This window comes from Cetorhinus maximus, unplaced genomic scaffold (assembly GCF_964194155.1).
Source record: "Cetorhinus maximus unplaced genomic scaffold, sCetMax3.hap1.1 HAP1_SCAFFOLD_4116, whole genome shotgun sequence".
In the NCBI taxonomy this organism is placed as follows: domain Eukaryota; kingdom Metazoa; phylum Chordata; class Chondrichthyes; order Lamniformes; family Cetorhinidae; genus Cetorhinus; species Cetorhinus maximus.
The window spans coordinates 1-15077 of record NW_027600021.1 but is presented as its reverse complement, the minus strand read 5'-3'; the positions used below and the strand labels follow the sequence as shown (position 1 = coordinate 15077).

General features: G+C 59.0%; 1 protein-coding gene across 1 annotated transcript; it reads right to left on the bottom strand.

Moving 5' to 3' along the window:
- Window positions 1-459: 459 nt before the first annotated feature.
- On the bottom strand, window positions 460-13105 carry LOC144678366 (chloride channel protein-like; the record flags this gene model as incomplete). Its single annotated transcript, XM_078538176.1, has 5 exons — window positions 12984-13105; window positions 11602-11735; window positions 11145-11222; window positions 3590-3668; window positions 460-585 (listed from the first exon to the last, which is right to left on the bottom strand). Coding segments are annotated over exons 1-5 (535 nt in total), but the record flags the coding sequence as incomplete, so codon positions are not given.
- Window positions 13106-15077: the final 1972 nt, after the last annotated feature.

The following is a 15077-nucleotide window of genomic DNA, read 5'->3' as shown; positions in this document are numbered from 1 at the left end:
CAGGGATAGGGAGGGGTGTAGGGGCTGGAGGAGGTTACAGAGATAAGGAGGGTGTAGGGATTGGAGGGGGTTAAAGCGACTATGGTGGGGGTAGGTTTGCCGGGGAGCGAGGAGTGAATTGTAAAGGGGGAGGCAGAACGTTAAAATCGAGGTGATAGTGGGGGACAGAGACGCGGGGTTAGGCCAGGTGGGATCGGGGTGACGTTTCGGAGATGGGTTGGGTGCGATTTAGCAGCCAGGAGGTGGGGGGTCGAGGACCATCGCGGGGCTGTGAACAGACCCGTCGGCTGAGGGCAGCTGCAGGGAGGGGGCCAGGGGTCGTTAGCTCGGCGATGAGAGTTTGGAGCCGCAGGGGGGGTTCGGGGAGGATATGGAGGTGATCTACAGCTGGTCTCCGCACAGAGGGACAGTGACAGGACTGCAACAGACTGAAAAACACTTCAATAACACATGGCATACCTGCGTCTTTAATCCAGACAGATAAAACACGGAAAACAAAGGCACTGAATGTCCCTCCCAGGAATCCCCTCCAATAATTTCGCACCGCAAAATATGAGCAAGTGACTTCGATGCTAAACAGCACACCTGGAGCGGGAGAGAGAGAGAGAGAGAGGTTCATTCAACCCAGTCCCCATCAAACACTCCCAGGACAGGTACAGCACGGGGTTAGATACAGAGTAAATCTCCCTCTACAGCGTCCCCATCAAACACTCCCAGGACAGGTACAGCACGGGGTTAGATACAGAGTAAAGCTCCCTCTACACTGTCCCCATCAAACACTCCCAGGACAGGTACAGCACGGGGTTAGATACAGAGTAAAGCTCCCTCTACACTGTCCCCATCAAACACTCCCAGGACAGGTACAGCACGGGGTTAGATACAGAGTAAAGCTCCCTCTACACTGTCCCCATCAAACACTCCCAGGACAGGTACAGCACAGGGTTAGATACGGATAAAGCTCCCTCTACACCGTCCCCATCAAACACACCCAGGACAGATACAGCACGGGGTTAGATACAGAGTAAAGCTCCCTCTACTCCGTCCCCATCAAACACTCCCAGGACAGGTACTGCACAGGGTTAGATACGGATAAAGCTCCCTCTACATCGTCCCCATCAAACACTCCCAGGACAGATACAGCACGGGGTTAGATACAGAGTAAAGCTCCCTCTACACTGTCCCCATCCAATTCTCCCAGGACAGGTACAGCACGGGGTTAGATAGAGAGTAAAGCTCCCTCTACTCCGTCCCCATCAAACACTCCCAGGACAGGTACAGCACAGGGTTAGATACGGATAAAGCTCCCTCTACACCGTCCCCATCAAACACGCCCAGGACAGATACGGCACGGGGTTAGATACAGAGTAAAGCTCCCTCTACACTGTCCCCATCAAACACTCCCAGGACAGGTACAGCACGGGGTTAGATATAGAGTAAAGCTCCCTCTACACCGTCCCCATCAAACACACCCAGGACAGATACAGCACGGGGTTAGATACAGAGTAAAGCTCCCTCTACTCCGTCCCCATCAAACACTCCCAGGACAGGTACTGCACAGGGTTAGATACGGATAAAGCTCCCTCTACATCGTCCCCATCAAACACACCCAGGACAGATACAGCACGGGGTTAGATACAGAGTAAAGCTCCCTCTACACTGTCCCCATCAAACACTCCCAGGACAGGTACAGCACGGGGTTAGATACAGAGTAAAGCTCCCTCTACACTGTCCCCATCAAACACTCCCAGGACAGGTACAGCATGGGCTTATATACAGAGTAAAGCTCCTTCTACACCATCCCCATCAAACACTCCCAGGGCAGGTACAGCACGGGGTTAGATACAGAGTAAAGCTCCCTCTACACCGTCCCCATCAAACATTCCCAGGAAAGGTACAGCACAGGGTTAGACACAGAGTAAAGCTCCCTCTACACCGTTCCCATCAAACACTCCCAGGACAGGTACAGCACGGGGTTAGATACAGAGTAAAGCTCCCTCTACAGCGTCCCTGTCAAAAAAATCAGTACTGACCCTCCGACAGTGCGGCGCTCCCTCAGCACTAACCCTCCAACAGTGCTGCTCTCCCTCAGCACTGACCCTCCGTCAGTACGGCGCTCCCTCAGTACTGACCTTCCCACAGTGCGGCGCTCCCTCAGTACTGACCCTCCGACAGTGCGGCGCTCCCTCAGCACTGACCCTCCGACAGTGCGGCTCTCCCTCAGCACTGACCCTCCGACAGGGCGGCGCTCCCTCAGCACTGACCCTACGACAGCGCGACGCTCCCTCGGTACTGACCCTCCGACAGTGCGGCGCTCCCTCAGTACTGACCCTCCGACAGTGCGGCACTCCCTCAGTACTGACCCTCTGACAGTGCGGCGCTCCCTCAGTACTGACCCTCCCACAGTGCGGCGCTCCCTCAGAACTGACCCTCCGACAGTGCGACGCTCCCTCAGAACTGACCCTCTGACAGTGCGGCGCTCCCTCAGTACTGACCCTCCCACAGTGCGGCGCTCCCTCAGAACTGACCCTCCGACAGTGCGACGCTCCCTCAGTATTGACCCTCTGACAGTGCGGCGCTCCCTCAGTACTGACCCTCCGACAGTGCGGCGCTCCCTCAGTACTGACCCTCCGATAGTGCGACGCTCCCTCAGTATTGACCCTCTGACAGTGCGGCGCTCCCTCAGTACTGACCCTCCGACAGTGCGACGCTCCCTCAGTATTGACCCTCTGACAGTGCGGCGCTCCCTCAGTACTGACCCTCCGACAGTGCGGCGCTCCCTCAGTACTGACCCTCCGACAGTGCGACACTCCCTCAGTACTGACCCTCCGACAGTGCGACACTCCCTCAGTAGTGACCCCTTGAGATACTCACTGTTTGAGCAGGGTTGGTGTCAGGGAAAAAGCCAGAGAGAGACGGACTGAGCACTCAGACCACGAGAGAGGTGGGGGATAGGGGGATGGAAAAGATTAGCAGGGACTGGAACTTGCCTCCAAGTGGTGTTCCAAAGCAGCAGCTCACTCCAACAGCACAGCCCACCGTCAGGATGTCACCACAGAAGTTGTAGTGTTCCTGGGCAGAGAGAAAGAGAGTGAGTGAGAGAAAGAGAGAGAGGGAGAGAGAGCGCAAACGAGGGAGACCGAGATGTGGAGGGGGCTTAAGGGGTATGAGGGAGCGGAGAAAGAGAGAGAGGGGACAGCGATCTAGAGAGAGCAAGAGGTAGGTACATCACGGGGTTAGATACAGAGTAAAGCTCCCTCTACACCGTCCCCATCAAACACTCCCAGGACAGGTACAGCAAGGGGTTAGATACAGAGTAAAGCTCCCTCTACACCGTCCACATCAAACACTCCCAGGACAGGTACAGCACAGGGTTAGATACAGAGTAAAGCTCCCTCTACACCGTCCCCATCAAACACTCCCAGGACAGGTACAGCACGGGGTTAGATACAGAGTAAAGCTCCCGCTACACCGTCCACATCAAACCCTCCCAGGACAGGTACAGCACGGGATTAAATACAGAGTAAAGCTCCCTGTGTACCTCACCATTGCCACCCACCCCTCCACCAGGCCCCTGAACAGTCAGACTTGCCTCCAAGCGGCGCTGCAAAGCAACAGGCGACTCCAACTGCACATGCCGGGATCACATGCTCCTTCTTTCTGAACATGTTCTGTAAGGGATTTGGGATGTTGGTGAGGAGATGGGAGGAAGGGAGGGTAGGAGGTAGGGAGGGAGTTGGGAATGTCAGGGGAAGAGGGTGGGGAGGGGGTTGAGAAAAAGCAACATGCGGGGTTAATGATGCACACTCATGCTGAGCAGTTAGTAAAACATGACAACGGAGACAATCGGTGGACACTGAGGGAGCCTCTGGGAGAATCGATGGAGACTGAGGGAGTTTCTGAGAGAATCGGGGGACACTGAGGGAGAATCGGGGGACACTGAGGGAGAATCGGGGGACACTGAGGGAGAATCGGGGGACACTGAGGGAGAATCGGGGGACACTGAGGGAGAATCGGGGGACACTGAGGGAGAATCGGGGGACACTGAGGGAGAATCGGGGGACACTGAGGGAGAATCGGGGGACACTGAGGGAGAATCGGGGGACACTGAGGGAGAATCGGGGGACACTGAGGGAGAATCGGGGGACACTGAGGGAGAATCGGGGGACACTGAGGGAGAATCGGGGGACACTGAGGGAGAATCGGGGGACACTGAGGGAGAATCGGGGGACACTGAGGGAGAATCGGGGGACACTGAGGGAGAATCGGGGGACACTGAGGGAGAATCGGGGGACACTGAGGGAGAATCGGGGGACACTGAGGGAGAATCGGGGGACACTGAGGGAGAATCGGGGGACACTGAGGGAGAATCGGGGGACACTGAGGGAGAATCGGGGGACACTGAGGGAGAATCGGGGGACACTGAGGGAGAATCGGGGGACACTGAGGGAGAATCGGGGGACACTGAGGGAGAATCGGGGGACACTGAGGGAGAATCGGGGGACACTGAGGGAGAATCGGGGGACACTGAGGGAGAATCGGGGGACACTGAGGGAGAATCGGGGGACACTGAGGGAGAATCGGGGGACACTGAGGGAGAATCGGGGGACACTGAGGGAGCTTCTGAGAGAATCGGGGGACACTGAGGGAGAATCGGGGGACACTGAGGGAGAATCGGGGGACACTGAGGGAGAATCGGGGGACACTGAGGGAGAATCGGGGGACACTGAGGGAGAATCGGGGGACACTGAGGGAGAATCGGGGGACACTGAGGGAGAATCGGGGGACACTGAGGGAGAATCGGGGGACACTGAGGGAGAATCGGGGGACACTGAGGGAGAATCGGGGGACACTGAGGGAGAATCGGGGGACACTGAGGGAGAATCGGGGGACACTGAGGGAGAATCGGGGGACACTGAGGGAGAATCGGGGGACACTGAGGGAGAATCGGGGGACACTGAGGGAGAATCGGGGGACACTGAGGGAGAATCGGGGGACACTGAGGGAGAATCGGGGGACACTGAGGGAGAATCGGTGGACACTGAGGGAGAATCGGGGGACACTGAGGGAGCTTCTGAGAGAATCGGGGGACACTGAGGGAGAATCGGGGGACACTGAGGGAGAATCGGGGGACACTGAGGGAGAATCGGGGGACACTGAGGGAGAATCGGGGGACACTGAGGGAGAATCGGGGGACACTGAGGGAGAATCGGGGGACACTGAGGGAGCTTCTGAGAGAATCGGGGGACACTGAGGGAGAATCGGGGGACACTGAGGGAGAATCGGGGGACACTGAGGGAGAATCGGGGGACACTGAGGGAGAATCGGGGGACACTGAGGGAGAATCGGGGGACACTGAGGGAGAATCGGGGGACACTGAGGGAGAATCGGGGGACACTGAGGGAGAATCGGGGGACACTGAGGGAGAATCGGGGGACACTGAGGGAGAATCGGGGGACACTGAGGGAGAAGCGGGGGACACTGAGGGAGAAGCGGGGGACACTGAGGGAGAAGCGGGGGACACTGAGGGAGAATCGGGGGACACTGAGGGAGAATCGGGGGACACTGAGGGAGAATCGGGGGACACTGAGGGAGAATCGGGGGAAACTGAGGGAGAATCGGGGACACTGAGGGAGAATCGGTGGACACTGAGGGAGAATCGGGGGACACTGAGGGAGCTTCTGAGAGAATCGGGGGACACTGAGGGAGAATCGGGGGACAGTGAGGGAGAATCGGGGGACACTGAGGGAGAATCGGGGGACACTGAGGGAGAATCGGGGGACACTGAGGGAGAATCGGGGGACACTGAGGGAGAATCGGGGGACACTGAGGGAGCTTCTGAGAGAATCGGGTGACACTGAGGGAGAATCGGGGGACACTGAGGGAGAATCGGGGGACACTGAGGGAGAATCGGGGGACACTGAGGGAGAATCGGGGGACACTGAGGGAGAATCGGGGGACACTGAGGGAGAATCGGGGGACACTGAGGGAGAATCGGGGGACACTGAGGGAGCTTCTGAGAGAATCGGGGGACACTGAGGGAGAATCGGGGGACACTGAGGGAGCTTCTGAGAGAATCGGTGGACACTGAGGGAGAATCGAGGGACACTGAGGGAGAATCGGGGGACACTGAGGGAGCTTCTGAGAGAATCGGTGGACACTGAGGGAGAATCGGGGGACACTGAGGGAGAATCGGGGGAAACTGAGGGAGAATCGGGGGAAACTGAGGGAGAATCGGGGGACACTGAGGGAGAATCGGGGGACACTGAGGGAGAATCGGGGGACACTGAGGGAGAATCGGGGGACACTGAGGGAGAATCGGGGGACACTGAGGGAGAATCGGGGGACACTGAGGGAGAATCGGGGGACACTGAGGGAGAATCGGGGGACACTGAGGGAGAATCGGGGGACACTGAGGGAGAATCGGGGGACACTGAGGGAGAATCGGGGGACACTGAGGGAGAATCGGGGGACACTGAGGGAGAATCGGGGGACACTGAGGGAGAATCGGTGGACACTGAGGGAGAATCGGGGGACACTGAGGGAGCTTCTGAGAGAATCGGGGGACATTGAGGGAGAATCGGGGGACACTGAGGGAGCTTCTGAGAGAATCGGTGGACACTGAGGGAGAATCGAGGGACACTGAGGGAGAATCGGGGGACACTGAGGGAGCTTCTGAGAGAATCGGTGGACACTGAGGGAGAATCGAGGGACACTGAGGGAGAATCGAGGGACACTGAGGGAGAATCGGGGGACACTGAGGGAGCTTCTGAGAGAATCGGTGGACACTGAGGGAGAATCGAGGGACACTGAGGGAGAATCGGGGGACACTGAGGGAGAATCGGGGGACACTGAGGGAGAATCGGGGGACACTGAGGGAGAATCGGGGGACACTGAGGGAGAATCGGGGGACACTGAGGGAGAATCGGGGGACACTGAGGGAGAATCGGGGGACACTGAGGGAGAATCGGGGGACACTGAGGGAGAATCGGGGGACACTGAGGGAGAATCGGGGGACACTGAGGGAGAATCGGGGGACACTGAGGGAGAATCGGGGGACACTGAGGGAGAATCGGGGGACACTGAGGGAGAATCGGTGGACACTGAGGGAGAATCGGGGGACACTGAGGGAGCTTCTGAGAGAATCGGGGGACACTGAGGAAGAATCGGGGGACACTGAGGGAGTTTCTGAGAGAATCGGTGGACACTGAGGGAGAATCGGGGGACACTGAGGGAGAATCGGGGGACACTGAGGGAGAATCGGTGGACACTGAGGGAGAATCGGGGGACACTGAGGGAGAATCGGGGGACACTGAGGGAGAATCGGGGGACACTGAGGGAGAATCGGGGGACACTGAGGGAGAATCGGGGGACACTGAGGGAGAATCGGGGGACACTGAGGGAGAATCGGGGGACACTGAGGGAGAATCGGGGGACACTGAGGGAGAATCGGTGGACACTGAGGGAGCTTCGGGGGACACTGAGGGAGCTTCTGAGAGAATCGGGGGACACTGAGGGAGAATCGGGGGACACTGAGGGAGCTTCTGAGAGAATCGGTGGACACTGAGGGAGAATCGGGGGACACTGAGGAAGCTTCTGAGAGAATCGGGGGACACTGAGGGAGAATCGGGGGACACTGAGGGAGAATCGGGGGACACTGAGGGAGCTTCTGAGAGAATCGGGGGACACTGAGGGAGAATCGGGGGACACTGAGGGAGAATCGGGGGACGCTGAGGGAGAATCGGGGGACGCTGAGGGAGAATCGGGGGACGCTGAGGGAGAATCGGGGGACGCTGAGGGAGAATCGGGGGACACTGAGGGAGAATCGGGGGACACTGAGGGAGAATCGGGGGACACTGAGGGAGAATCGGGGGACACTGAGGGAGAATCGGGGGACACTGAGGGAGAATCGGTGGACACTGAGGGAGAATCGGGGGACACTGAGGGAGAATCGGGGGACACTGAGGGAGAATCGGGGGACACTGAGGGAGAATCGGGGGACACTGAGGGAGAATCGGGGGACACTGAGGGAGAATCGGGGGACACTGAGGGAGAATCGGGGGACACTGAGGGAGAATCGGGGGACACTGAGGGAGAATCGGGGGACACTGAGGGAGAATCGGGGGACACTGAGGGAGAATCGGGGGACACTGAGGGAGAATCGGGGGACACTGAGGGAGAATCGGGGGACACTGAGGGAGAATCGGGGGACACTGAGGGAGAATCGGGGGACACTGAGGGAGAATCGGGGGACACTGAGGGAGAATCGGGGGACACTGAGGGAGAATCGGGGGACACTGAGGGAGAATCGGGGGACACTGAGGGAGAATCGGGGGACACTGAGGGAGAATCGGGGGACACAGGGGGAATCGAGGGACACTGAGGGAGCTTCTGAGAGAATCGGTGGACACTGAGGGAGAATCGGGGGACACCGAGGGAGAATCGGGGGACACCGAGGGAGAATCGGGGGACACCGAGGGAGAATCGGGGGACACCGAGGGAGAATCGGGGGACACCGAGGGAGAATCGGGGGACACTGAGGGAGAATCGGGGGACACTGAGGGAGAATCGGGGGACACTGAGGGAGCTTCTGAGAGAATCGGGGGACACCGAGGGAGAATCGGGGGACACCGAGGGAGAATCGGGGGACACCGAGGGAGAATCGGGGGACACCGAGGGAGAATCGGGGGACACCGAGGGAGAATCGGGGGACACCGAGGGAGAATCGGGGGACACCGAGGGAGAATCGGGGGACACCGAGGGAGAATCGGGGGACACCGAGGGAGAATCGGGGAACACTGAGGGAGAATCGGTCGATACTGAGGGAGAATCGGGGGACACTGAGGGAGCTTCTGAGAGAATCGGGGGACACTGAGGGAGAATCGGGGGACACTGAGGGAGAATCGGGGGACACTGAGGGAGAATCGGGGGACACTGAGGGAGAATCGGTGGACACTGAGGGAGAATCGGGGGACACTGAGGGAGCTTCTGAGAGAATCGGGGGACACTGAGGGAGAATCGGGGGACACTGAGGGAGCTTCTGAGAGAATCGGTGGACACGGAGGGAGAATCGGGGGACACTGAGGGAGAATCGGGGGACACTGAGGGAGAATCGGGGGACACTGAGGGAGAATCGGGGGACACTGAGGGAGAATCGGGGGACACTGAGGGAGAATCGGGGGACACAGAGGGAGAATCGGGGGACACTGAGGGAGAATCTGAGGACACTGAGGGAGAATCGGAGGACACTGAGGGAGAATCGGGGGACACTGAGGGATAATCGGGGGACACTGAGGGAGAATCGGGGGACACTGAGGGAGCTTCTGAGAGAATCGGTGGACACTGAGGGAGAATCGGGGGACACTGAGGGAGAATCGGGGGACACTGAGGGAGAATCGGGGGACACTGAGGGAGAATCGGGGGACACTGAGGGAGAATCGGGGGACACTGAGGGAGAATCGGGGGACACAGAGGGAGAATCGGGGGACACAGAGGGAGAATCGGGGGACACTGAGGGAGAATCGGGGGACACTGAGGGAGAATCGGGGGACACTGAGGGAGAATCGGGGGACACTGAGGGAGAATCGGGGGACACTGAGGGAGAATCGGGGGACACTGAGGGAGAATCGGGGGACACTGAGGGAGAATCGGGGGACACAGGGAGAATCGAGGGACACTGAGGGAGCTTCTGAGAGAATCGGTGGACACTGAGGGAGAATCGGGGGACACCGAGGGAGAATCGGGGGACACTGAGGGAGAATCGGGGGACACTGAGGGAGAATCGGGGGACACTGAGGGAGAATCTGAGGACACTGAGGGAGAATCGGAGGACACTGAGGGAGAATCGGGGGACACTGAGGGAGAATCGGGGGACACTGAGGGAGAATCGGTGGAGACTGAGGGAGAATCGAGGGACAATGAGGGAGAATCGGGGGACACTGAGGGAGAATCGGGGGACACTGAGGGAGAATCGGTGGACACTGAGGGAGAATCGGGGGACACTGAGGGAGCTTCTGAGAGAATCGGGGGACACTGAGGAAGAATCGGGGGACACTGAGGGAGCTTCTGAGAGAATCGGTGGACACTGAGGGAGAATCGGGGGACACTGAGGGAGAATCGGGGGACACTGAGGGAGAATCGGGGGACACTGAGGGAGAATCGGTGGACACGGAGGGAGAATCGGGGGACACTGAGGGAGAATCGGGGGACACTGAGGCTGAATCGGGGGACACTGAGGGAGAATCGGGGGACACTGAGGGAGAATCGGGGGACACTGAGGGAGAATCGGGGGACACTGAGGGAACTTCTGCGAACCTCGGGTCAAGCAGCGAGTGTCCATCACCTCCTCCCTTGCTCCCTCACTGCCCCCTCCCCATGTCCCACACTCCCTCCTCCCTCGCACCCCCACTCCCACCTCCCCCTGTCCCTCACCGCCCCCTCCCTCGCTCCGCCACTCCCACTTCCCTCGCCCCCTCACTCCCACCTCCCCGTGTCCCTCACTCCTGCCTCCCTCACTCGTCCATTCCCACCTTCCTCGCCCCCTCCCAGCCCCCTCCCCGTATCCCTCATTCCCATCTCCCTTTCACCCACCTCCCTCGTTCCCACACACCCACCTCCCTCCCTCCTGCCTCCCCCGTCCCTCACTCCCGCCTCCCTCGCTCCCCCACTCCTGCCTCCCTCACTCGTCCATTCCCACCTTCCTCGCCCCCTCCCAGCCCCCTCCCCGTATCCCTCATTCCCATCTCCCTTTCACCCACCTCCCTCGTTCCCACACACCCACCTCCCTCCCTCCTGCCTCCCCCGTCCCTCCCTCGCTCCCTCACTCCCGCCTCCCTCTGTCCCTCGCTCCCGCCTCCCACATCCCCGTCCATCACACCCGCCTCCCTCGCTCCCCCACTCCCGCCTCCCTCACTCCCGCCTCCCCGTCATTCCCACCTCCCTCGTTCCCTGCCTTCCTCCCCCACTCCAGGTCCCTCACACCCGCCTCCCTCGCTCCCCGTGTCCCTCACACGCTCCTCTCTCAATCTCCCCTCCCCATTAAGATCCAGGGGCCAGTGTTGGCTCCCAGCACCACTCCTCTCCGCGTCCACAGCACTGGGACACGCGGCTCTCCTCCCTCGCTCTTTGACCCTCGAGGGGGCACCTACCTCCATACTGCCACTGAGACCGGACAGGAGCTTACTCAGGAGCGCAGCACAGATACTGGCAATGTGGACGAAGGGGCCCTGGAATGACAAACAGGCATCGGTCAGCTGCAGAATAATCCCCAAGAGTGAGGCTATTCGACTGTGGGAGGTTGCACCCTGCACCCAGGGGTCAGTGGACAGGGATGGGGAGCAGGAACCCGGGCTGATTCACCCCCCACTCCCTAACCCAGGGGTCAGTGGACAGGCTTCGGGAGCGGGAACCCGGGCTGATTCACCGCCCTGTCTCTAACCAGCAGCTTGAGGCTTAGACGCTGGAGGCTGTTCACACTTGTTAGATCTTAGAATTCCTCCCCTTCCACACAGCCTTCTCTCCTTTATACCTATTTTCCCCTTTGAACGCAAAATCCCATTGTTCCACTATATCTTTGGACTTTACCTCCATGTAATGAAAACTGACCTCTTTTCCCACCGGTAATCCACTGCTCAGCACGGCCGTCAGTCCCAGCACCTTAGCTACGAACGTGCGGAAGGTGAGATACTCCTGAAGGACCGCGCCTCGGATGATGGTCTTCAATTCGGGTATCCCAGAGCCTGCGGAGGGGAGAAATTACGTTGGGATCTGCAGCCCAGACGCCAGCCATTCAGCCCTTCTACCCTGGTGCTGGCTCTCTGCGCTCCACCTGTGCACGGTGCTCCGAGTGTGGTCTAACCCAGGGGGGATACGGAGACCGGAACTGTGCACGGTGCTCCGAGTGTGGTCTAACCCAGGGGGGATACGGAGACCGGAACTGTGCACGGTGCTCCGAGTGTGGTCTAACCCAGGGGGGATACGGAGACCGGAACTGTGCACGGTGCTCCGAGTGTGGTCTAACCGAGGGGGATACGGAGACCGGAACTGTGCACGGTGCTCCGAGTGTGATCTAACCGAGGGATACGGAGACAGGAACTGAGCACGGTGCTCCGAGTGTGGTCTAACCGAGGGGGATACGGAGACCAGAACTGCGCACGGTGCTCTGAGTGTGGTCTAACCGAGGGATACGGAGACCAGAACTGTACACAGTGCTCCGAGTGTGGTCTAACCGAGGGATACGGTGACCGGAACTGTGCACGGTGCTCCGAGTGTGGGTCTAACCGAGGGATACGGAGACCAGAACTGTGCACGGTGCTCCGAGTGTGGTCTAAATGAGGGGGAGATGGAGACCGGAACTGTGCACGGTGCTCCGAGTGTGGTCTAACCGAGGGGGGATACGGAGACCGGAACTGTGCACGGCGCTCCGAGTGTGGTCTAACCGAGGGGGGATACGGAGACCGGAACTGTGCACGGTGCTCCGAGTGTGGTCTAACCGAGGGGGGATACGGAGACCGGAACTGTGCACGGCGCTCCGAGTCTGGTCTAACCGAGGGGGATACGGAGACCGGAACTGTGCACGGTGCTCCGAGTGTGGTCTAACCGAGGGGGGATACAGAGGCCGGAACCGTGAACGGTGCTCCGAGTGTGGTCGGACCGAGGGGGATACGGAGATCGGAACTGTGCACGGTGCTCCGAGTGTTGTCTAACCGAGGGGGATACGGAGACCGGAACTGTGCACGGTGCTCCGAGTGTGGTCTAACCGAGGGGGATACGGAGACCGGAACTGTGCACGTCGCTTCGAGTGTGGTCTAACCGAGGGGGATACGGAGACCGGAACTGTGCACGTCGCTCCGAGTGTTGTCTAACCGAGGAAGATACGGAGACCGGAACTGTGCACAGAGCTCCGGGGTTTTGTTAGCCTGGCCCATTTCCCTGCACCTACCTCTTTCAGCTCCCACCTATCCCGAACCGTCCACAGGATGACTTACCCACAGCCTGTGGTGACAGGACTTGGCAGATAACAGCTGAGAAGATGATCAGAGCGAGAGGGTACCCTATCCAGACCAGGTACTGTAAACCCACATTGTACTGCAACTCCAGGTACATCCACTTGTAAGCTACGAGAGAGAGAGAGAGAGAGAGTGAAAGAGAGAGAGAGAGTGAGAGAGACAGAGAGACAGAGAGAGAGAGAGACAGAGAGACAGAGAGAGAGAGACAGAGAGAGGGACAGAGAGAGAGAGAAAGTAAGCGGGAGTGTGAGAGAGAGAGAGAGAGCGAGAGAGAGTGAGCGACAGAGAGTGTGAGCAAGAGAGTAGCGAGGGAGAGAGCGTGAGCGACAGAGAGAGTGTGAGCGAGAGAGTAGCGAGAGAGAGAGTGTGAGCGAGAGAGAGAGTGAGCGAGAGACAGAGAGTGTGAGCGAGAGAGTGTGAGAGAGAGAGAGTGTGAGCGAGAGAGAGAGAGTGTGAGCGAGAGAGAGAGAGTGAGCGAGAGGGAGAGTGTGAGCGAGAGAGAGAGTGTGAGCGAGAGAGTGTGAGCGACAGAGAGAGTGTGAGCGAGAGAGAGTGTGAGCGAGAGAGAGTGTGAGTGAGAGAGAGAGTGTGAGCGAGAGGGAGAGTGTGAGCGAGAGGGAGAGTGTGAGCGAGAGAGAGAGAGTGTGAGCGAGAGAAAGTGTGAGCGAGAGAGAGAGTGTGAGCGAGAGAGAGAGTGTGAGCGAGAGAGTGTGTGAGCGAGAGTGTGTGTGAGCGAGACAGTGTGCGAGCGAGAGAGTGTGAGCGAGAGGGAGAGTGTGAGCGAGAGAGAGAGAGTGAGCGAGAGGGAGAGTGTGAGCGAGAGAGAGTGTGAGCGAGAGAGTGTGAGCGAGAGAGAGAGTGTGAGCGAGAGAGAGAGTGTGAGCGAGAGAGAGAGTGTGAGCGAGAGAGAGAGTGTGAGCGAGAGAGAGAGTGTGAGCGAGAGAGAGTGTGAGCGAGAGAGTGAGCGAGAGAGAGTGTGAGCGAGAGAGAGTGTGAGCGAGAGAGAGAGTGTGAGCGAGAGAGAGAGTGTGAGCGAGAGAGAGTGTGAGCGAGAGAGAGTGTGAGCGAGAGAGTGTGTGAGCGAGAGAGTGTGTGAGCGAGAGAGAGAGTGTGAGCGAGAGAGAGTGTGAGCGAGAGAGTGTGAGAGAGAGAGTGTGAGCGAGAGAGAGAGTGTGAGCGAGAGAGAGTGTGTGAGCGAGAGAGTGTGAGCGAGAGGGAGAGTGTGAGCGAGAGAGTGTGAGAGAGAGAGAGAGTGTGAGCGAGAGAGAGAGTGTGAGCGAGAGAGAGTGTGTGAGCGAGAGAGTGTGAGAGAGAGAGTGTGAGCGAGAGAGAGAGTGTGAGCGAGAGAGAGTGAGCGAGAGAGAGTGTGTGAGCGAGAGAGAGTGTGTGAGCCAGAGAGAGAGTGTGAGCGAGAGAGTGTGAGCGAGAGAGAGAGTGTGAGCGAGAGAGTGTGAGCGAGAGAGTGTGCGCGAGGGAGTGTGAGCGAGAGAGAGAGTGTGAGCGAGAGAGAGAGTGTGAGCGAGAGAGAGATTGTGAGCGAGAGAGAGATTGTGAGCGAGAGAGTGTGAGCGACAGAGTGTGAGAGAGAGAGAGTGTGAGCGAGAGAGTGTGAGAGAGAGAGAGAGTGTGAGAGAAAGAGTGTGAGCGAGAGAGTCTGAGCGAGAGAGAGAGTGTGAGCGAGAGAGAGAGTGTGAGCGAGAGAGAGTGTGTGAGCGAGAGAGAGAGTGTGAGCGAGAGGGAGAGAGTAAGCGAGAGTGTGTGAGCGAGAGAGAGAGTGTGAGAGAGAGAGAGAGTGTGAGCGAGAGAGAGTGTGAGCGAGAGAGAGTGTGAGCGAGAGAGAGAGTGTGAGCGAGAGAGAGAGTGTGAGCGAGAGAGAGAGAGAGTGTGAGCGAGAGAGTGTGAGCGAGAGAGAGAGTGTGAGCGAGAGAGAGTGTGAGCGAGAGAGAGAGTGTGAGCGAGAGAGAGTGTGTGAGCGAGAGAGAGTGTGAGCGAGAGAGAGAATGTGAGCGAGAGAGTGTGAGAGAGAGGGTGTGTGAGAGAGAGAGTGTGAGAGAGAGAGTGTGAGCGAGAGGG